At 47.4% G+C, this 23586-nt stretch overlaps 1 protein-coding gene across 1 annotated transcript in view; it reads left to right on the plus strand.

The window, feature by feature from the left end:
- Window positions 1-23586, plus strand: part of LOC118380154 (coiled-coil domain-containing protein 69-like) — a 61856-nt gene that overhangs the window by 24445 nt on the left and 13825 nt on the right. Inside the window, exons 4-5 of the mRNA XM_052487544.1 lie at window positions 11203-11272; window positions 19982-20166. Coding sequence (XP_052343504.1) covers window positions 11203-11272; window positions 19982-20166 — 255 coding nt within the window. The remainder of the gene's footprint in view (window positions 1-11202; window positions 11273-19981; window positions 20167-23586) is intronic.

The following is a 23586-nucleotide window of genomic DNA, read 5'->3' on the forward strand; positions in this document are numbered from 1 at the left end:
CAGACCTCTTGAGAGACCATACCACAGCCCGGCGAGGCGCAGTGTTCAGAAGAGTTGGTAACTAGACAAGGACTGGTAGGGTTGACGAGAGGACGCGGGGCAGGCATGGGTTGCAGCCACAGCAAGGTGCGTGGCAGAATTGGCAAGACAATGTTATTTATTCATCTTTGTTGTGAAATAATCGAGTATATTAATTAAGTAACCAAGTGGTGTTTTGTTATTGTAGCTGCCCATTGTCGCACGGATTCTTAGCACAACACAGGCGTGTTGATATATTTTTTTAATCGATCAAGCAAAATAGTTTGTTAGATTATAGCCTAATTGCTGTCGTGCGTTAATCTCTAGTGGATTTTATTTATGGGGATTAGCATCGTGTTTTGCAACGCGTGATGTATTCTATCAGTTAATTTGTGCAAAGTTTTCTACAAGTTTTTATTGGAAACAGATGTGCTGAAAATAATTTTAAAAGATGTCTATCCTTTAGACGGACTTTCCCACGGTTTCAAACTCTACTTGACAAACGTAACAGTGCAGGGAACTCATCTGACGTCATTCTTCCGTATTAATTAGAGGAAGTTACAGGTTGACCAGACATTGACAGTTACTGGTGGTGATACATTGTATCAATGATCTTCGGTGTCATTGTATCGTCATCATCACCAGTAAATTCTACATTATATTAATTGATTGACACCCTGAAGCCTACATAGTCAGTGAATTACATCTGTGAAGGTTTTTTTTATTTTTACATTCTGATCATAGGAGTTGTTGGGTTTTTCTACTTAAGTGCCCAACATGAGTTGCTGTTTCCTGTGACGACTACTGAGAACTACAAATTGCACTGTTTTGTGATGGGAAAGAAGTGACTTGAGGATATGGAGTGTAATAATTAACATGTAGTTAAATGTATTTTAAGTAGGCTACAGTTAGATGTTCTAGTACTGCCTCTGACATTTACAACCAGTGGCACAGGTTTATATTACCATCCAGAAATAATACCCCAGATTGTACCACTTCCAGAAGGCGTTGAAGAGAGAGACTAGATTGATGAATCATTAAGTTTAAATTTATTTCCCCTTCAAACTCATCTGGCAATGCATCAAACAGTCACACATTGAGACCACTCACACAGTTAAAAACAGAGGGTATCCTTTGATTGATTAGTCAAGATTCTCTGTGTCGTGTATTTCTTCATTTCTCAATGGTGGTGTTTGACATAGAAAATATGTTTTCTTCTACAACAACAGAAATAAGTACTTAAGAGGTACTGCAAACCAAGCCACTGGCGAGCTGTATAGCAGCGTCTGCAGAGCAGATCACAAAACCATCTGTTTGGCTGGTTGACGTAGGCAACTGGAGAAGTGTGAAGGTCTGCTAGAGAGGGCTCTACAAGAGAAGCCTGGAGACACACACACACACACACACACACACACACACACACACACACACACACACACACACACACACACACACACACAGCAATATGGGTCTCCATACGGACCATGATGAAAATGCCACATGAAGAGACTCCTCCTCAGCCAAGTGTTAATGGCATATCACGGAACATGTGTTTCTCTGCTTGAAAGACTCAACCACAGTCTAAATGAAATGTCCTTTAACTAAGTCTGAATGTCCTTCGTTGTATTGAAGATGTGGTTTTAGTTTTCTGAATTTCCTTTGAGTTGTGGGGCTGTTTTTCTAGTTCTATCAGCCCGATGGTACATGTCTGTCTCCTATGCGTGTACCTATTGACAGGCCAGTTCTTTATTCACTTTTCTTTGGGGGGGATGTTTCGCACTCTTCTTGGAAAGTTTTTTTCAACTCTTGTGAGAGCATACCTGGACTAGATATTTCTCACAGAAGTCAGAAAACATTCAATCTTAACCTTGTACTCTTGGGGTCAGGAAGAACTTGTAAACATAAGGATTCCGGTGTAGGCTACAGTCTGCCATGGGGCTAGGATGTTCCCTGTGTGTTTAGTCAGTGAACACAGAACTCAACGTTGGAAGTTTCTCCAATGTTTAAAAAGACTGGGGAGACCGGGTCTCCGTCCCAAATGGCACCCTATTCCCTCTGTAGTGAACTGCTATGGGCCCTGGTCAAAAGTAGTGCACTACATAGGAAATGGGGTCCCATTTGGAGGTACAGCCTGAGAAAGAAGAGGTGTGATTTATGGTTATGTTAAAGAGAGCCTTTCCAACCCCACCTCAACATGTGCCCCTGGACTTGTGTGTTTAAGATCCTTAACTGAGATTTAAAGCAGGTAATAAAACGCATGCCCATCACACATCATGTTAAGATCCTTTTAGTAGTGGTGGTGGGATAACGGTGTGTTGCTTGGGGTTTCTATGTGTTTATACAGCGGTAGTGGTGGTGGGATAACGGTGTGTTGCTTGGGGTTTCTATGTGTTTATACAGCGGTAGTGGTGGTTGGATAACGGTGTGTTGCTTGGGGTTTCTATGTGTTTATACAGCGGTAGTGGTGGTTGGATAACGGTGTGTTGCTTGGGGTTTCTATGTGTTTATACAGCGGTAGTGGTGGTGGGATAACGGTGTGTTGCTTGGGGTTTCTATGTGTTTATACAGCGGTAGTGGTGGTTGGATAACGGTGTGTTGCTTGGGGTTTCTATGTGTTTATACAGCGGTAGTGGTGGTGGGATAACGGTGTGTTGCTTGGGGTTTCTATGTGTTTATACAGCGGTAGTGGTGGTTGGATAACGGTGTGTTGCTTGGGGTTTCTATGTGTTTATTCAGCGGTAGTGGTGGTTGGATAACGGTGTGTTGCTTGGGGTTTCTATGTGTTTATACAGCGGTAGTGGTGGTTGGATAACGGTGTGTTGCTTGGGGTTTCTATGTGTTTATACAGCGGTAGTGGTGGTTGGATAACGGTGTGTTGCTTGGGGTTTCTATGTGTTTATACAGCGGTAGTGGTGGTTGGATAACGGTGTGTTGCTTGGGGTTTCTATGTGTTTATACAGCGGTAGTGGTGGTTGGATAACGGTGTGTTGCTTGGGGTTTCTATGTGTTTATACAGCGGTAGTGGTGGTTGGGATAACGGTGTGTTGCTTGGGGTTTCTATGTGTTTATACAGCGGTAGTGGTGGTTGGATAACGGTGTGTTGCTTGGGGTTTCTATGTGTTTATACAGCGGTAGTGGTGGTTGGATAACGGTGTGTTGCTTGGGGTTTCTATGTGTTTATACAGCGGTAGTGGTGGTTGGGATAACGGTGTGTTGCTTGGGGTTTCTATGTGTTTATACAGCGGTAGTGGTGGTTGGGATAACGGTGTGTTGCTTGGGGTTTCTATGTGTTTATACAGCGGTAGTGGTGGTTGGGATAACGGTGTGTTGCTTGGGGTTTCTATGTGTTTATACAGCGGTAGTGGTGGTGGGATAACGGTGTGTTGCTTGGGGTTTCTATGTGTTTATACAGCGGTAGTGGTGGTGGGATAACGGTGTGTTGCTTGGGGTTTCTATGTGTTTATACAGCGGTAGTGGTGGTTGGATAACGGTGTGTTGCTTGGGGTTTCTATGTGTTTATACAGCGGTAGTGGTGGTTGGATAACGGTGTGTTGCTTGGGGTTTCTATGTGTTTATACAGCGGTAGTGGTGGTGGGATAACGGTGTGTTGCTTGGGGTTTCTATGTGTTTATACAGCGGTAGTGGTGGTTGGATAACGGTGTGTTGCTTGGGGTTTCTATGTGTTTATACAGCGGTAGTGGTGGTTGGATAACGGTGTGTTGCTTGGGGTTTCTATGTGTTTATACAGCGGTAGTGGTGGTTGGATAACGGTGTGTTGCTTGGGGTTTCTATGTGTTTATACAGCGGTAGTGGTGGTTGGATAACGGTGTGTTGCTTGGGGTTTCTATGTGTTTATACAGCGGTAGTGGTGGTTGGATAACGGTGTGTTGCTTGGGGTTTCTATGTGTTTATACAGCGGTAGTGGTGGTTGGATAACGGTGTGTTGCTTGGGGTTTCTATGTGTTTATACAGCGGTAGTGGTGGTTGGATAACGGTGTGTTGCTTGGGGTTTCTATGTGTTTATACAGCGGTAGTGGTGGTTGGATAACGGTGTGTTGCTTGGGGTTTCTATGTGTTTATACAGCGGTAGTGGTGGTTGGATAACGGTGTGTTGCTTGGGGTTTCTATGTGTTTATACAGCGGTAGTGGTGGTGGTAACGGTGGATAGGTGTGTTGCTTGGGGTTTCTATGTGTTTATACAGCGGTAGTGGTGGTTGGATAACGGTGTGTTGCTTGGGGTTTCTATGTGTTTATACAGCGGTAGTGGTGGTTGGATAACGGTGTGTTGCTTGGGGTTTCTATGTGTTTATACAGCGGTAGTGGTGGTTGGGATAACGGTGTGTTGCTTGGGGTTTCTATGTGTTTATACAGCGGTAGTGGTGGTTGGATAACGGTGTGTTGCTTGGGGTTTCTATGTGTTTATACAGCGGTAGTGGTGGTTGGATAACGGTGTGTTGCTTGGGGTTTCTATGTGTTTATACAGCGGTAGTGGTGGTTGGATAACGGTGTGTTGCTTGGGGTTTCTATGTGTTTATACAGCGGTAGTGGTGGTGGGATAACGGTGTGTTGCTTGGGGTTTCTATGTGTTTATACAGCGGTAGTGGTGGTTGGATAACGGTGTGTTGCTTGGGGTTTCTATGTGTTTATACAGCGGTAGTGGTGGTTGGATAACGGTGTGTTGCTTGGGGTTTCTATGTGTTTATACAGCGGTAGTGGTGGTTGGATAACGGTGTGTTGCTTGGGGTTTCTATGTGTTTATACAGCGGTAGTGGTGGTTGGATAACGGTGTGTTGCTTGGGGTTTCTATGTGTTTATACAGCGGTAGTGGTGGTTGGATAACGGTGTGTTGCTTGGGGTTTCTATGTGTTTATACAGCGGTAGTGGTGGTTGGATAACGGTGTGTTGCTTGGGGTTTCTATGTGTTTATACAGCGGTAGTGGTGGTGGGATAACGGTGTGTTGCTTGGGGTTTCTATGTGTTTATACAGCGGTAGTGGTGGTTGGATAACGGTGTGTTGCTTGGGGTTTCTATGTGTTTATACAGCGGTAGTGGTGGTTGGATAACGGTGTGTTGCTTGGGGTTTCTATGTGTTTATACAGCGGTAGTGGTGGTTGGATAACGGTGTGTTGCTTGGGGTTTCTATGTGTTTATACAGCGGTAGTGGTGGTTGGATAACGGTGTGTTGCTTGGGGTTTCTATGTGTTTATACAGCGGTAGTGGTGGTTGGATAACGGTGTGTTGCTTGGGGTTTCTATGTGTTTATACAGCGGTAGTGGTGGTTGGATAACGGTGTGTTGCTTGGGGTTTCTATGTGTTTATACAGCGGTAGTGGTGGTTGGATAACGGTGTGTTGCTTGGGGTTTCTATGTGTTTATACAGCGGTAGTGGTGGTTGGATAACGGTGTGTTGCTTGGGGTTTCTATGTGTTTATACAGCGGTAGTGGTGGTTGGATAACGGTGTGTTGCTTGGGGTTTCTATGTGTTTATACAGCGGTAGTGGTGGTTGGATAACGGTGTGTTGCTTGGGGTTTCTATGTGTTTATACAGCGGTAGTGGTGGTTGGATAACGGTGTGTTGCTTGGGGTTTCTATGTGTTTATACAGCGGTAGTGGTGGTTGGATAACGGTGTGTTGCTTGGGGTTTCTATGTGTTTATACAGCGGTAGTGGTGGTTGGATAACGGTGTGTTGCTTGGGGTTTCTATGTGTTTATACAGCGGTAGTGGTGGTGGGATAACGGTGTGTTGCTTGGGGTTTCTATGTGTTTATACAGCGGTAGTGGTGGTTGGATAACGGTGTGTTGCTTGGGGTTTCTATGTGTTTATACAGCGGTAGTGGTGGTTGGATAACGGTGTGTTGCTTGGGGTTTCTATGTGTTTATACAGCGGTAGTGGTGGTTGGATAACGGTGTGTTGCTTGGGGTTTCTATGTGTTTATACAGCGGTAGTGGTGGTTGGATAACGGTGTGTTGCTTGGGGTTTCTATGTGTTTATACAGCGGTAGTGGTGGTTGGATAACGGTGTGTTGCTTGGGGTTTCTATGTGTTTATACAGCGGTAGTGGTGGTGGGATAACGGTGTGTTGCTTGGGGTTTCTATGTGTTTATACAGCGGTAGTGGTGGTTGGATAACGGTGTGTTGCTTGGGGTTTCTATGTGTTTATACAGCGGTAGTGGTGGTTGGATAACGGTGTGTTGCTTGGGGTTTCTATGTGTTTATACAGCGGTAGTGGTGGTTGGATAACGGTGTGTTGCTTGGGGTTTCTATGTGTTTATACAGCGGTAGTGGTGGTTGGGATAACGGTGTGTTGCTTGGGGTTTCTATGTGTTTATACAGCGGTAGTGGTGGTTGGATAACGGTGTGTTGCTTGGGGTTTCTATGTGTTTATACAGCGGTAGTGGTGGTTGGGATAACGGTGTGTTGCTTGGGGTTTCTATGTGTTTATACAGCGGTAGTGGTGGTTGGGATAACGGTGTGTTGCTTGGGGTTTCTATGTGTTTATACAGCGGTAGTGGTGGTTGGATAACGGTGTGTTGCTTGGGGTTTCTATGTGTTTATACAGCGGTAGTGGTGGTTGGATAACGGTGTGTTGCTTGGGGTTTCTATGTGTTTATACAGCGGTAGTGGTGGTTGGATAACGGTGTGTTGCTTGGGGTTTCTATGTGTTTATACAGCGGTAGTGGTGGTTGGATAACGGTGTGTTGCTTGGGGTTTCTATGTGTTTATACAGCGGTAGTGGTGGTTGGATAACGGTGTGTTGCTTGGGGTTTCTATGTGTTTATACAGCGGTAGTGGTGGTTGGATAACGGTGTGTTGCTTGGGGTTTCTATGTGTTTATACAGCGGTAGTGGTGGTTGGATAACGGTGTGTTGCTTGGGGTTTCTATGTGTTTATACAGCGGTAGTGGTGGTTGGATAACGGTGTGTTGCTTGGGGTTTCTATGTGTTTATACAGCGGTAGTGGTGGTTGGATAACGGTGTGTTGCTTGGGGTTTCTATGTGTTTATACAGCGGTAGTGGTGGTGGGATAACGGTGTGTTGCTTGGGGTTTCTATGTGTTTATACAGCGGTAGTGGTGGTTGGATAACGGTGTGTTGCTTGGGGTTTCTATGTGTTTATACAGCGGTAGTGGTGGTTGGATAACGGTGTGTTGCTTGGGGTTTCTATGTGTTTATACAGCGGTAGTGGTGGTTGGATAACGGTGTGTTGCTTGGGGTTTCTATGTGTTTATACAGCGGTAGTGGTGGTTGGATAACGGTGTGTTGCTTGGGGTTTCTATGTGTTTATACAGCGGTAGTGGTGGTTGGATAACGGTGTGTTGCTTGGGGTTTCTATGTGTTTATACAGCGGTAGTGGTGGTTGGATAACGGTGTGTTGCTTGGGGTTTCTATGTGTTTATACAGCGGTAGTGGTGGTTGGATAACGGTGTGTTGCTTGGGGTTTCTATGTGTTTATACAGCGGTAGTGGTGGTTGGATAACGGTGTGTTGCTTGGGGTTTCTATGTGTTTATACAGCGGTAGTGGTGGTTGGATAACGGTGTGTTGCTTGGGGTTTCTATGTGTTTATACAGCGGTAGTGGTGGTTGGATAACGGTGTGTTGCTTGGGGTTTCTATGTGTTTATACAGCGGTAGTGGTGGTTGGATAACGGTGTGTTGCTTGGGGTTTCTATGTGTTTATACAGCGGTAGTGGTGGTTGGATAACGGTGTGTTGCTTGGGGTTTCTATGTGTTTATACAGCGGTAGTGGTGGTTGGATAACGGTGTGTTGCTTGGGGTTTCTATGTGTTTATACAGCGGTAGTGGTGGTTGGATAACGGTGTGTTGCTTGGGGTTTCTATGTGTTTATACAGCGGTAGTGGTGGTTGGATAACGGTGTGTTGCTTGGGGTTTCTATGTGTTTATACAGCGGTAGTGGTGGTTGGATAACGGTGTGTTGCTTGGGGTTTCTATGTGTTTATACAGCGGTAGTGGTGGTTGGATAACGGTGTGTTGCTTGGGGTTTCTATGTGTTTATACAGCGGTAGTGGTGGTTGGATAACGGTGTGTTGCTTGGGGTTTCTATGTGTTTATACAGCGGTAGTGGTGGTTGGATAACGGTGTGTTGCTTGGGGTTTCTATGTGTTTATACAGCGGTAGTGGTGGTTGGATAACGGTGTGTTGCTTGGGGTTTCTATGTGTTTATACAGCGGTAGTGGTGGTTGGATAACGGTGTGTTGCTTGGGGTTTCTATGTGTTTATACAGCGGTAGTGGTGGTTGGATAACGGTGTGTTGCTTGGGGTTTCTATGTGTTTATACAGCGGTAGTGGTGGTTGGATAACGGTGTGTTGCTTGGGGTTTCTATGTGTTTATACAGCGGTAGTGGTGGTTGGATAACGGTGTGTTGCTTGGGGTTTCTATGTGTTTATACAGCGGTAGTGGTGGTTGGATAACGGTGTGTTGCTTGGGGTTTCTATGTGTTTATACAGCGGTAGTGGTGGTTGGATAACGGTGTGTTGCTTGGGGTTTCTATGTGTTTATACAGCGGTAGTGGTGGTTGGATAACGGTGTGTTGCTTGGGGTTTCTATGTGTTTATACAGCGGTAGTGGTGGTTGGATAACGGTGTGTTGCTTGGGGTTTCTATGTGTTTATACAGCGGTAGTGGTGGTTGGATAACGGTGTGTTGCTTGGGGTTTCTATGTGTTTATACAGCGGTAGTGGTGGTTGGATAACGGTGTGTTGCTTGGGGTTTCTATGTGTTTATACAGCGGTAGTGGTGGTTGGATAACGGTGTGTTGCTTGGGGTTTCTATGTGTTTATACAGCGGTAGTGGTGGTTGGATAACGGTGTGTTGCTTGGGGTTTCTATGTGTTTATACAGCGGTAGTGGTGGTTGGATAACGGTGTGTTGCTTGGGGTTTCTATGTGTTTATACAGCGGTAGTGGTGGTTGGATAACGGTGTGTTGCTTGGGGTTTCTATGTGTTTATACAGCGGTAGTGGTGGTTGGATAACGGTGTGTTGCTTGGGGTTTCTATGTGTTTATACAGCGGTAGTGGTGGTTGGATAACGGTGTGTTGCTTGGGGTTTCTATGTGTTTATACAGCGGTAGTGGTGGTTGGATAACGGTGTGTTGCTTGGGGTTTCTATGTGTTTATACAGCGGTAGTGGTGGTTGGATAACGGTGTGTTGCTTGGGGTTTCTATGTGTTTATACAGCGGTAGTGGTGGTTGGATAACGGTGTGTTGCTTGGGGTTTCTATGTGTTTATACAGCGGTAGTGGTGGTTGGATAACGGTGTGTTGCTTGGGGTTTCTATGTGTTTATACAGCGGTAGTGGTGGTTGGATAACGGTGTGTTGCTTGGGGTTTCTATGTGTTTATACAGCGGTAGTGGTGGTTGGATAACGGTGTGTTGCTTGGGGTTTCTATGTGTTTATACAGCGGTAGTGGTGGTTGGATAACGGTGTGTTGCTTGGGGTTTCTATGTGTTTATACAGCGGTAGTGGTGGTTGGATAACGGTGTGTTGCTTGGGGTTTCTATGTGTTTATACAGCGGTAGTGGTGGTTGGATAACGGTGTGTTGCTTGGGGTTTCTATGTGTTTATACAGCGGTAGTGGTGGTTGGGATAACGGTGTGTTGCTTGGGGTTTCTATGTGTTTATACAGCGGTAGTGGTGGTTGGATAACGGTGTGTTGCTTGGGGTTTCTATGTGTTTATACAGCGGTAGTGGTGGTTGGATAACGGTGTGTTGCTTGGGGTTTCTATGTGTTTATACAGCGGTAGTGGTGGTTGGATAACGGTGTGTTGCTTGGGGTTTCTATGTGTTTATACAGCGGTAGTGGTGGTTGGATAACGGTGTGTTGCTTGGGGTTTCTATGTGTTTATACAGCGGTAGTGGTGGTTGGATAACGGTGTGTTGCTTGGGGTTTCTATGTGTTTATACAGCGGTAGTGGTGGTTGGATAACGGTGTGTTGCTTGGGGTTTCTATGTGTTTATACAGCGGTAGTGGTGGTTGGATAACGGTGTGTTGCTTGGGGTTTCTATGTGTTTATACAGCGGTAGTGGTGGTTGGATAACGGTGTGTTGCTTGGGGTTTCTATGTGTTTATACAGCGGTAGTGGTGGTTGGATAACGGTGTGTTGCTTGGGGTTTCTATGTGTTTATACAGCGGTAGTGGTGGTTGGATAACGGTGTGTGTTGCTTGGGGTTTCTATGTGTTTATACAGCGGTAGTGGTGGTTGGATAACGGTGTGTTGCTTGGGGTTTCTATGTGTTTATACAGCGGTAGTGGTGGTTGGATAACGGTGTGTTGCTTGGGGTTTCTATGTGTTTATACAGCGGTAGTGGTGGTTGGATAACGGTGTGTTGCTTGGGGTTTCTATGTGTTTATACAGCGGTAGTGGTGGTTGGATAACGGTGTGTTGCTTGGGGTTTCTATGTGTTTATACAGCGGTAGTGGTGGTGGGGTAACGGTGTGTTGCTTGGGGTTTCTATGTGTTTATACAGCGGTAGTGGTGGTTGGATAACGGTGTGTTGTGGGAGGAGGTCAGAAGGTGGCTGGTCTCCAGGGCAGCAGCATGGAATTGCCCTACTTACAAAAACAGTTATGATTGACCTCGCTGTAACTCGTAGGCTATGCTCAACTAGTATAGGTTATTCTACAACAGCGTAATGTATCTAATGCAGAAATGTTATTATTAAGACTCTATCATTTACTGGTATGATCAGTTTGAAGTAAATCACATTGTACAACCAGTATGAAGGCCCAGGTCAGCTGTTGAATCATAAAACTGTAGCATAGACATGTTACGTAACTTTTGAACAAACTAATGATTCATTTCCAGTCATGTGGGTACTAATCACTCCCTGTGAGAGAGCCATATGGGTCAAGCACCAATCAGAAGCTTTACATAAGATCTTACCCTGCTCCAGTTTACGAACAACAAGTTCTGTGGTCCCTGGCACTTCAAAACATCCAAAATAAGGTGGAAGTCAAATCAAATGTTATGTCACATGCTCCGAATACAAGTGAAATGCTTACAAGTGAAATGCTTACTTACAAGCCCTTAACAAAAAATGCAGTTTTAAAAGGGGGGTTATACTAAAATTAACTGAAATAAAAAACAAAACTTTTCGTTCTTATTTGTAATATGTTGCGATATTGTCGTATTGTATTCCTACATCAGACACACTCTTTTTCTCCTTGTAGAGGAAAAGCAAAGTGAAAGAGGAAGAGAAGACGGTGAAGGAGGTCAACAACAGTCAAGATGGAGGAGGAGGTGAGGGGTGTGGTTTCCTGTTCTGTTGTAGACTGACGCTGTGACTACTCCTCTCCTGTTGTGTTGTAGACTGACACTGTGACTACTCCTCTCCTGTTGTGTTGTAGACTGACGCTGTGACTCCTCCTCTCCTGTTGTGTTGTAGACTGACGCTGTGACTACTCCTCTCCTGTTGTGTTGTAGACTGACGCTGTGACTCCTCCTGTCCTGTTGTGTTGTAGACTGACGCTGTGACTCCTCCTCTCCTGTTGTGTTGTAGACTGACGCTGTGACTCCTCCTCTCCTGTTGTGTTGTAGACTGACGCTGTGACTCCTCCTCTCCTGTTGTGTTGTAGACTGACACTGTGACTCCTCTCAGGTTGTGTTGTAGACTGACGCTGTGACTACTCTCCTGTTGTGTTGTAGACTGACGCTGTGACTACTCCTCTCCTGTTGTGTTGTAGACTGACGCTGTGACTACTCCTCTCCTGTTGTGTTGTAGACTGACGCTGTGACTACTCCTCTCCTGTTGTGTTGTAGACTGACGCTGTGACTCCTCCTCTCCTGTTGTGTTGTAGACTGACGCTGTGACTCCTCCTCTCCTGTTGTGTTGTAGACTGACGCTGTGACTACTCCTCTACTGTTGTGTTGTAGACTGACGCTGTGACTCCTCCTCTCTTGTCGTGTTGTAGACTGACGCTGTGACTCCTCCTCTCCTGTTGTGTTGTAGACTGACACTGTGACTACTCCTCTCCTGTTGTGTTGTAGACTGATGCTGTGACTCCCCCTCTCCTGTTGTGTTGTAGACTGACGCTGTGACTACTCCTCTCCTGTTGTGTTGTAGACTGACGCTGTGACTACTCCTCTCAGGTTGTGTTGTAGACTGACGCTGTGACTACTCCTCTCCTGTTGTGTTGTAGACTGACGCTGTGACTACTCCTCTCCTGTTGTGTTGTAGACTGACGCTGTGACTACTCCTCTCCTGTTGTGTTGTAGACTGATGCTGTGACTCCTCTCCTGTTGTGTTGTAGACTGACACTGTGACTACTCCTCTCCTGTTGTGTTGTAGACTGACGCTCTGACTCCTCCTCTCAGGTTGTGTTGTAGACTGACGCTGTGACTACTCCTCTCAGGTTGTGTTGTAGACTGACGCTGTGACTCCTCTCCTGTTGTGTTGTAGACTGACACTGTGACTACTCCTCTCAGGTTGTGTTGTAGACTGACGCTGTGACCCCTCTCCTGTTGTGTTGTAGACTGACACTGTGACTACTCTTCTCCTGTTGTGTTGTAGACTGACGCTGTGACTACTCCTCTCCTGTTGTGTTGTAGACTGACGCTGTGACTCCTTCTCTCCTGTTGTGTTGTAGACTGACACTGTGACTCCTCCTCTCCTGTTGTGTTGTAGACTTACGCTGTGACTACTCCTCTCCTGTTGTGTTGTAGACTGACGCTGTGACTCCTCCTCTCCTGTTGTGTTGTAGACTGACACTGTGACTCCTCTCAGGTTGTGTTGTAGACTGACGCTGTGACTACTCTCCTGTTGTGTTGTAGACTGACGCTGTGACTACTCCTCTCCTGTTGTGTTGTAGACTGACGCTGTGACTCCTCTCCTGTTGTGTTGTAGACTGACACTGTGACTACTCCTCTCAGGTTGTGTTGTAGACTGACGCTGTGACCCCTCTCCTGTTGTGTTGTAGACTGACACTGTGACTACTCTTCTCCTGTTGTGTTGTAGACTGACGCTGTGACTACTCCTCTCCTGTTGTGTTGTAGACTGACGCTGTGACTCCTTCTCTCCTGTTGTGTTGTAGACTGACACTGTGACTCCTCCTCTCCTGTTGTGTTGTAGACTTACGCTGTGACTACTCCTCTCCTGTTGTGTTGTAGACTGACGCTGTGACTCCTCCTCTCCTGTTGTGTTGTAGACTGACACTGTGACTCCTCTCAGGTTGTGTTGTAGACTGACGCTGTGACTACTCTCCTGTTGTGTTGTAGACTGACGCTGTGACTACTCCTCTCCTGTTGTGTTGTAGACTGACGCTGTGACTACTCCTCTCCTGTTGTGTTGTAGACTGACGCTGTGACTACTCCTCTCCTGTTGTGTTGTAGACTGACGCTGTGACTACTCCTCTCCTGTTGTGTTGTAGACTGACGCTGTGACTACTCCTCCTGTTGTGTTGTAAACTGACACTGTGACTACTCCTCCTGTTGTGTTGTAGACTGACGCTGTGACTACTCCTCTCAGGTTGTGTTGTAGACTGACACTGTGACTACTCCTCTCCTGTTGTGTTGTAGACTGACACTGTGACTACTCCTCCTGTTGTGTTGTAGACTGACGCTGTGACTACTCCTCTCAGGTTGTGTTGTAGACTGACGCTGTGACTCCTCCTCTCCTGTTGTGTTGTAGACTGACACTGTGACTCCTCCTCTCCTGTTGTGTTGTAGACTGACACTGTGACTACTCCTCTCAGGTTGTGTTGTAGACTGACGCTGTGACTACTCCTCTCCTGTTGTGTTGTAGACTGACGCTGTGACTCCTCCTCTCCTGTTGTGTTGTAGACTGACACTGGGACTCATCCTCTCCTGTTGTGTTGTAGACTGACGCTGTGACTCCTCCTCTCCTGTTGTGTTGTAGACTGACGCTGTGACTCCTCCTCTCCTGTTGTAGACTGACGCTGTGACTACTCCTCTCCTGTTGTGTTGTAGACTGACACTGTGACTCCTCTCCTGTTGTGTTGTTGACTGACACTGTGACTACTCCTCTCCTGTTGTGTTGTAGACTGACACTGTGACTACTCCTCCTGTTGTGTTGTAAACTGACACTGTGACTACTCCTCCTGTTGTGTTGTAGACTGACGCTGTGACTACTCCTCTCAGGTTGTGTTGTAGACTGACACTGTGACTACTCCTCTCCTGTTGTGTTGTAGACTGACACTGTGACTACTCCTCCTGTTGTGTTGTAGACTGACGCTGTGACTACTCCTCTCAGTTTGTGTTGTAGACTGACGCTGTGACTCCTCCTCTCCTGTTGTGTTGTAGACTGACACTGTGACTCCTCCTCTCCTGTTGTGTTGTAGACTGACACTGTGACTACTCCTCTCAGGTTGTGTTGTAGACTGACGCTGTGACTACTCCTCTCCTGTTGTGTTGTAGACTGACGCTGTGACTCCTCCTCTCCTGTTGTGTTGTAGACTGACACTGGGACTCATCCTCTCCTGTTGTGTTGTAGACTGACGCTGTGACTACTCCTCTCCTGTTGTGTTGTAGACTGACGCTGTGACTACTCCTCTCCTGTTGTGGTGGTCCTGTAGCTCAGTTGGTAGAGCATGGCGCTTGTAACGCCAGGGTAGTGGGTTCGATCCCCGGGACCACCCATACGTAGAATGTATGCACACATGACTGTGAGTCGCTTTGGATAAAAGCGTCTGCTAAATGGCATATATTGTAGACTGACACTGTGACTCCTCTCAGGTTGTGTTGTAGACTGACGCTGTGACTACTCCTCTCCTGTTGTGTTGTAGACTGACGCTGTGACTCCTCCTCTCCTGTTGTGTTGTAGACTGATGCTGTGACTACTCCTCTCCTGTTGTGTTGTAGACTGAAGCTGTGACTCCTCCTCTCCTATTGTGTTGTAGACTGACGCTGTGACTCCTCCTCTCCTGTTGTGTTGTAGACTGATGCTGTGACTACTCCTCTCCTGTTGTGTTGTAGACTGAAGCTGTGACTCCTCCTCTCCTGTTGTGTTGTAGACTGACGCTGTGACTCCTCCTCTCCTGTTGTGTTGTAGACTGATGCTGTGACTCCTCCTCTCCTGTTGTGTTGTAGACTGACGCTGTGACTACTCTCAGGTTGTGTTGTAGACTGACGCTGTGACTACTCCTCTCCTGTTGTGTTGTAGACTGACGCTGTGACTCCTCCTCTCCTGTTGTAGACTGATGCTGTGACTCCTCCTCTCCTGTTGTGTTGTAGACTGAAGCTGTGACTCCTCCTCTCTTGTTGTGTTGTAGACTGACGCTGTGACTACTCCTCTCAGGTTGTGTTGTAGACTGACGCTGTGACTACTCCTCTCCTGTTGTGTTGTAGACTGACGCTGTGACTCCTCCTCTCAGGTTGTGTTGTAGACTGACGCTGTGACTCCTCTCCTGTTGTGTTGTAGACTGACACTGTGACTACTCCTCTCAGGTTGTGTTGTAGACTGACGCTGTGACCCCTCTCCTGTTGTGTTGTAGACTGACACTGTGACTACTCCTCTCCTGTTGTGTTGTAGACTGATGCTGTGACTCCTCCTCTCCTGTTGTGTTGTAGACTGACGCTGTGACTACTCCTCTCCTGTTGTGTTGTAGACTGATGCTGTGACTCCTCCTCTCCTGTTGTGTTGTAGACTGATGCTGTGACTACTCCTCTCAGGTCGTGTTGTAGACTGACACTGTGACTCCTCCTCTCCTGTTGTGTTGTAGACTGACACTGTGACTACTCCTCTCAGGTTGTGTTGTAGACTGATGCTGTGACCCCTCTCCTGTTGTGTTGTAGACTGACACTGTGACTACTCCTCTCCTGTTGTGTTGTAGACTGATGCTGTGACTACTCCTCTCAGGTTGTGTTGTAGACTGACACTGTGACTACTCCTCTCCTGTTGTGTTGTAGACTGACGCTGTGACTACTCCTCTCCTGTTGTGTTGTAGACTGACGCTGTGACTCCTCCTCTCCTGTTGTAGACTGACGCTGTGACTACTCCTCTCCTGTTGTGTTGTAGACTGACACTGTGACTACTCCTCTCCTGTTGTGTTGTAGACTGACACTGTGACTACTCCTCCTGTTGTGTTGTAGACTGACACTGACTACTCCTCCTGTTTTGTTGTAGACTGATGCTGTGACTACTCCTCTCAGGTTGTGTTGTAGACTGACACTGTGACTCATCCTCTCCTGTTGTGTTGTAGACTGACGCTGTGACTCCTCCTCTCCTGTTGTGTTGTAGACTGACACTGTGACTACTCCTCCTGTTGTGTTGTAGACTGACGCTGTGACTACTCCTCTCCTGTTGTGTTGTAGACTGACACTGTGACTCCTCCTCTCCTGTTGTGTTGTAGACTGACACTGTGACTACTCCTCCCTGTTGTGTTGTAGACTGAGCTGTGACTACTCCTCTCCTGTTGTGTTGTAGACTGACGCTGTGACTACTCCTCTCCTGTTGTGTTGTAGACTGACGCTGTGACTACTCCTCTCCTGTTGTGTTGTAGACTGACGCTGTGACTGACACTGTGACTACTCCTGGTTGTGTTGTAGACTGACGCTGTGACCCCTCTCCTGTTGTGTTGTAGACTGACACTGTGACTCCCTGTTGTGTTGTAGACTGACACTGTGACTCCTCCTCTCCTGTTGTGTTGTAGACTGATGCTGTGACTACTCCTCTCAGGTTGTGTTGTAGACTGACACTGTGACTCCTCCTCTCCTGTTGTGTTGTAGACTGACACTGTGACTACTCCTCTCAGGTTGTGTTGTAGACTGATGCTGTGACCCCTCTCCTGTTGTGTTGTAGACTGACACTGTGACTACTCCTCTCCTGTTGTGTTGTAGACTGATGCTGTGACTCCTCCTCTCCTGTTGTGTTGTAGACTGATGCTGTGACTACTCCTCTCAGGTTGTGTTGTAGACTGACACTGTGACTACTCCTCTCCTGTTGTGTTGTAGACTGACGCTGTGACTACTCCTCTCCTCTCCTGTTGTAGACTGACGCTGTGACTCCTCCTCTCCTGTTGTAGACTGACGCTGTGACTACTCCTCTCCTGTTGTGTTGTAGACTGACACTGTGACTACTCCTCTCCTGTTGTGTTGTAGACTGACACTAACTACTCCTCCTGTTGTGTTGTAGACTGATGCTGTGACTACTCCTCTCAGGTTGTGTTGTAGACTGACACTGTGACTCATCCTCTCCTGTTGTGTTGTAGACTGACGCTGTGACTCCTCCTCTCCTGTTGTGTTGTAGACTGATGCTGTGACTCCTCCTCTCCTGTTGTGTTGTAGACTGATGCTGTGACTACTCCTCTCAGGTTGTGTTGTAGACTGACACTGTGACTACTCCTCTCCTGTTGTGTTGTAGACTGACGCTGTGACTACTCCTCTCCTCTCCTGTTGTAGACTGACGCTGTGACTCCTCCTCTCCTGTTGTAGACTGACGCTGTGACTACTCCTCTCCTGTTGTGTTGTAGACTGACACTGTGACTACTCCTCTCCTGTTGTGTTGTAGACTGACACTGTGACTACTCCTCCTGTTGTGTTGTAGACTGATGCTGTGACTCTCCTCTCCTGTTGTGTTGTAGACTGACACTGTGACTCATCCTCTCCTGTTGTGTTGTAGACTGACGCTGTGACTCCTCCTCTCCTGTTGTGTTGTAGACTGACACTGTGACTACTCCTCCCTGTTGTGTTGTAGACTGACGCTGTGACTACTCCTCTCAGGTTGTGTTGTAGACTGACGCTGTGACTCCTCCTCTCCTGTTGTGTTGTAGACTGACACTGTGACTCCTCCTCTCCTGTTGTGTTGTAGACTGACACTGTGACTACTCCTCTCAGGTTGTGTTGTAGACTGACACTGTGACTACTCCTCTCCTGTTGTGTTGTAGACTGACGCTGTGACTCCTCCTCTCCTGTTGTGTTGTAGACTGACGCTGTGACTACTCCTCTCCTGTTGTGTTGTAGACTGACGCTGTGACTACTCCTCTCCTGTTGTGTTGTAGACTGACGCTGTGACTACTCCTCTCCTGTTGTGTTGTAGACTGACACTGTGACTACTCCTCTCCTGTTGTGTTGTAGACTGACACTGTAACTACTCCTCCTGTTGTGTTGTAGACTGATGCTGTGACTACTCCTCTCAGGTTGTGTTGTAGACTGACACTGTGACTCATCCTCTCCTGTTGTGTTGTAGACTGACGCTGTGACTCCTCCTCTCCTGTTGTGTTGTAGACTGACACTGTGACTACTCCTCCTGTTGTGTTGTAGACTGACGCTGTGACTACTCCTCTCAGGTTGTGTTGTAGACTGACGCTGTGACTCCTCCTCTCCTGTTGTGTTGTAGACTGACACTGTGACTCCTCCTCTCCTGTTGTGTTGTAGACTGACACTGTGACTACTCCTCTCAGGTTGTGTTGTAGACTGACACTGTGACTACTCCTCTCCTGTTGTGTTGTAGACTGACGCTGTGACTACTCCTCTCCTGTTGTGTTGTAGACTGACACTGTGACTCCTCCTCTCCTGTTGTGTTGTAGACTGACGCTGTGACTCCTCCTCTCCTGTTGTGTTGTAGACTGACGCTGTGACTCCTCCTCTCCTGTTGTGTTGTAGACTGACGCTGTGACTCCTCCTCTCCTGTTGTGTTGTAGACTGACACTGTGACTCATCCTCTCCTGTTGTGTTGTAGACTGACGCTGTGACTCCTCCTCTCCTGTTGTGTTGTAGACTGACGCTGTGACTCCTCCTCTCCTGTTGTGTTGTAGACTGACGCTGTGACTACTCCTCTCCTGTTGTGTTGTAGACTGACACTGTGACTCCTCTCCTGTTGCTTGTCTGGTTGTCTTTTATTACATCTCTGATGCAGAGGGTTTTATACATCACAGTGCCTCTTGACTCATTATAAAATACTCTATTATTAGGCCCACTAATAACCTGTACATAATAACTGGGCTCCAGTATGGCTCAGTTTGTAGAGGATAGCGCTTGCAACACCCTGGGCTGCTCGTACATAATAATGTATGCATGCATGACTAAGTCACTTAGCGTCTGCTAAATGGCATAAAATATCTGAGTGTTTTAAATGACACACACTTTGTCATGATCCCGGTAGGTTGAAATGATGTCACTACACCCAGAAACTGGTTTTTAAAGGGACATCAAAATGACCTCATTTCAACCAGTCAGTTTTGAATGCTTCGATGGCCTTAGAAACACTGATGTGTCAACACTGTGCTGTCTGCATTAGAATACTCAACAGGTACTGTCTTGTGTACTTGGTGTGTACTCTGTTGTCATGTAATTATGGTTCTCAGGGTCATGCCTTCACCAAGTGCCTGAGTGAACAAGACTGTGTTGGTCTAGCCTGCTGAGCTAAAAACCTAAGACATTAACTCTGAGAGATAACACAAGTTTCCATGTCTCAGGAAGGTCAATCATCACTCGGAACGTGGTTCACCAAACTAGTCTCGAGTTCCTCAGAAGTTGAACTGGAGCTCTCCCCTATACATATCGGAGTAGCTCTAAGTATTTTATAGTCAGACAAATTGAGTTAGTATATTCTAGTGGTGTTGTATTGGGTCTAGTCTGACCAGTAAAGGTTGCAGCCAGGTCTGGTTTGGTTCAACCCCTCTGCCAACTACATTATGGGTTTGGCTCAATCACACAGTACTCAGTACTAAGCAGTAGACGAAGCCTGTGGATACTGTACATACTGTACATGTGAATAGTCCTTCTGTACATGATAGACATGTGAATAGAACTGACTGTGATTTCTTATCCTGACATGTCTACATAATATATTTCTATCTGAGCATTCTAGCAAGGTTTTTGTCTTGATAACCACAGCCGTGGGTCGTGTTCAGGTACATTGTAAAATAGCGAATGTAGAATTTTGCCATGTAGAACAATACTTTTTGTTATTGCACATGTTCAGGTATTCCCTCCCTGTTTGTTTTCTTCTGTTTGTTACTTACTGAATACAACCCCTGGTATCCCCTCCTCCAGGTAAAGTCCCTCTGGAGGAGCTGAACGTGGGTCTAGAAGCAGAGAAGCAGCTGGGTCAGTATGAGTGGCAGCTGAAGATCCTACGGGAGGTGCTGTCTGCCTCTGGGACCCAGGAGAGGGAGGAGCTACTAAAAGACCCAACCCAAGGAGAGCTCTGTGCCCTGGTCCACAACATCATTGAGAAGGTATCTAACCCCATAGAAAGCTCTGGTCCACAACATCATTGAGAAGGTACCTAACCCCATAGAAAGCTCTGGTCCACAACATCATTGAGAAGGTATCTATACCCCATAGAAAGCTCTGGTCCACAACATCATTGAGAAGGTATCTAACCCCATAGAAAGCTCTGGTCCACAACATCATTGAGAAGGTATCTAACCCCATAAAAAGCTCTGGTCCACAACATCATTGAGAAGGTAGGTGACCCTTAGACCACAGAAGATTCATTTCCATTCTAACCAAATGGATGGGTAGCCAGGAACCAAATGAATAGATAGGATGGGTAGCCAGATACCGAGAGGATGGGTAGCCAGATACCGAGAGGATGGGTAGCCAGACACCGAGAGGATGGGTAGCCAGACACCGAGAGGATGGGTAGCCAGACACCGAGAGGATGGGTAGCCAGATACCGAGAGGATGGGTAGCCAGACACCGAGAGGATGGGTAGCCAGACACCAAGAGGATGAGTAGCCAGACACCAAGAGGATGGGTAGCCAGACACCAAGAGGATGGGTAGCCAGACACCAAGAGGATGGGTAGCCAGACACCAAGTGGATGAGTAGCCAGACACCAAGTGGATGAGTAGCCAGACACCAAGAGGATGGGTAGCCAGACACCAAAAGGATGAGTAGCCAGACACCAAGTGGATGAGTAGCCAGACACCAAGTGGATGAGTAGCCAGACACCAAGTGGATGAGTAGCCAGACACCAAGTGGATGGGTAGCCAGACACCAAGTGGATGAGTAGCCAGACACCAAGTGGATGGGTAGCCAGACACCAAGTGGATGGGTAGCCAGACACCAAGAGGATGAGTAGCCAGACACCAAGAGGATGAGTAGCCAGACACCAAGTGGATGAGTAGCCAGACACCAAGTGGATGAGTAGCCAGACACCAAGTGGATGAGTAGCCAGACACCAAGTGGATGAGTAGCCAGACACCAAGTGGATGGGTAGCCAGACACCAAGTGGATGGGTAGCCAGACACCAAGTGGATGGGTAGCCAGACACCAAGTGGATGGGTAGCCAGACACCAAGTGGATGGGTAGCCAGACACCAAGTGGATGGGTAGCCAGACACCAAGTGGATGGGTAGCCAGACACCAAGTGGATGGGTAGCCAGACACCAAGTGGATGGGTAGCCAGACACCAAGAGGATGGGTAGCCAGACACCAAGTGGCTGGGTCATCCTTTAGCCCACTTATTGTAGACCATCAATCCACTACTACATTAAGTGTGATCTGGACCACCGTATCACTGAGAAGGTAGATAGTCACTGCTAGCCCACTTCTCTCAGCTCACTGTTTGCCCACTTCCCTCAGCTCACTGCTAGCCCACTTCCCTCAGCTCACTGCTAGCCCACTTCCCTCAGCTCACTGCTAGCCCACTTCCCTCAGCTCACTGCTAGCCCACTTCCCTCAGCTCACTGCTAGCCCACTTCCCTCAGCTCACTGCTAGCCCACTTCCCTCAGCTCACTGCTAGCCCACTTCCCTCAGCTCACTGCTAGCCCACTTCCCTCAGCTCACTGCTAGCCCACTTCCCTCAGCTCACTGCTAGCCCACTTCCCTCAGCTCACTGCTAGCCCACTTCCCTCAGCTCACTGCTAGCCCACTTCCCTCAGCTCACTGCTAGCCCACTTCCCTCAGCTCACTGCTAGCCCACTTCCCTCAGCTCACTGCTAGCCCACTTCCCTCAGCTCACTGCTAGCCCACTTCCCTCAGCTCACTGCTAGCCCACTTCCCTCAGCTCACTGCTAGCCCACTTCCCTCAGCTCACTGCTTTGCCCACTTCCCTCGGCTCACTGTTTGCCCACTTCCCTCGGCTCACTGCTAGCCCACTTCCCTCGGCTCACTGCTAGCCCACTTCCCTCGGCTCACTGCTAGCCCACTTCCCTCGGCTCACTGCTAGCCCACTTCCTCGGCTCACTGCTAGCCCACTTCCCTCGGCTCACTGCTAGCCCACTTCCCTCGGCTCACTGCTAGCCCACCACACTGCTAGCCCACTTCCCTCGGCTCACTGCTAGCCCACTTCCCTCGGCTCACTGCTAGCCCACTTCCCTCGGCTCACTGCTAGCCCACTTCCATACTATATACTCGGCTCACTGCTAGCCCACTTCCTCGGCTCACTGCCAGCCCACTTCCCTCGGCTCACTGCCAGCCCACTTCCTCGGCTCACTGCCAGCCCACTTCCTCGGCTCACTGCCAGCCCACTTCCCTCAGCTCACTGCTAGCCCACTTCCCTCAGCTCACTGCTAGCCCACTTCCCTCAGCTCACTGTTTGCCCACTTCCCTCAGCTCACTGCTAGACCACTTCCCTCAGCTCACTGCTAGCCCACTTCCCTCAGCTCACTGTTTGCCCACTTCCCTCAGCTCACTGCTAGCCCACTTCCCTCAGCTCACTGCTAGCCCACTTCCCCAACCCGTATATTGACCGTATAGCCTGTACCATTTACATTCACCATATACCATCGGCCAGCAGCATACCACCCTGCATCCCACTGCTGGCTTGCTTCTGAAGCAGAGCAGGGTCGGTCCTGGTCCAGTCCCTGGATGGGAGACCAGATGATAGTGTAAGTGATGTTGGAGGGCCAGTAGGAGGCAGCCTTTCCTCTGGTTTAAAAATATATCCCAATGCCCCAGGGCAGTGATTGGGGACATTGCCCTGTGTAGGGTGCTGTCTTTCGGATGGGACGTTAAACAGGTGTCCTGACTCTCTGAGGTCATTAAATATCCCATGGCACTTAATTGTAAGAGTAAGGGTGTTAAACCTGGTGTATATACCCTGTACCATTTACCATCTACTATATACCCTGTACCATTTACCATCTACTATATACCCTGTACCATTTACCATCTACTATATACCCTGTACCATTTACCATCTACTATATACCCTGTCCCATTTACCATCTACTATATACCCTGTACCATTTACCATCTACTATATACCCTGTACCATTTACCATCTACTATATACCCTGTACCATTTACCATCTACTATATACCCTGTACCATTTACCATCTACTATATACCCTGTACCATTTACCATCTACTATATACCCTGTACCATTTACCATCTACTATATACCCTGTACCATTTACCATCTACTATATACCCTGTACCATTTACCATCTACTATATACCCTGTACCATTTACCATCTACTATATACCCTGTACCATTTACCATCTACTATATACCCTGTACCATTTACCATCTACTATATACCCTGTACCATTTACCATCTACTATATACCCTGTACCATTTACCATCTACTATATACCCTGTACCATTTACCATCTACTATATACCCTGTACCATCTACTATATACCCTGTACCATTTACCATCTACTATATACCCTGTACCATTTACCATCTACTATATAC

This window comes from Oncorhynchus keta, chromosome 30 (genome assembly GCF_023373465.1).
Source record: "Oncorhynchus keta strain PuntledgeMale-10-30-2019 chromosome 30, Oket_V2, whole genome shotgun sequence".
NCBI classification, from domain to species: Eukaryota; Metazoa; Chordata; class Actinopteri; order Salmoniformes; family Salmonidae; genus Oncorhynchus; species Oncorhynchus keta.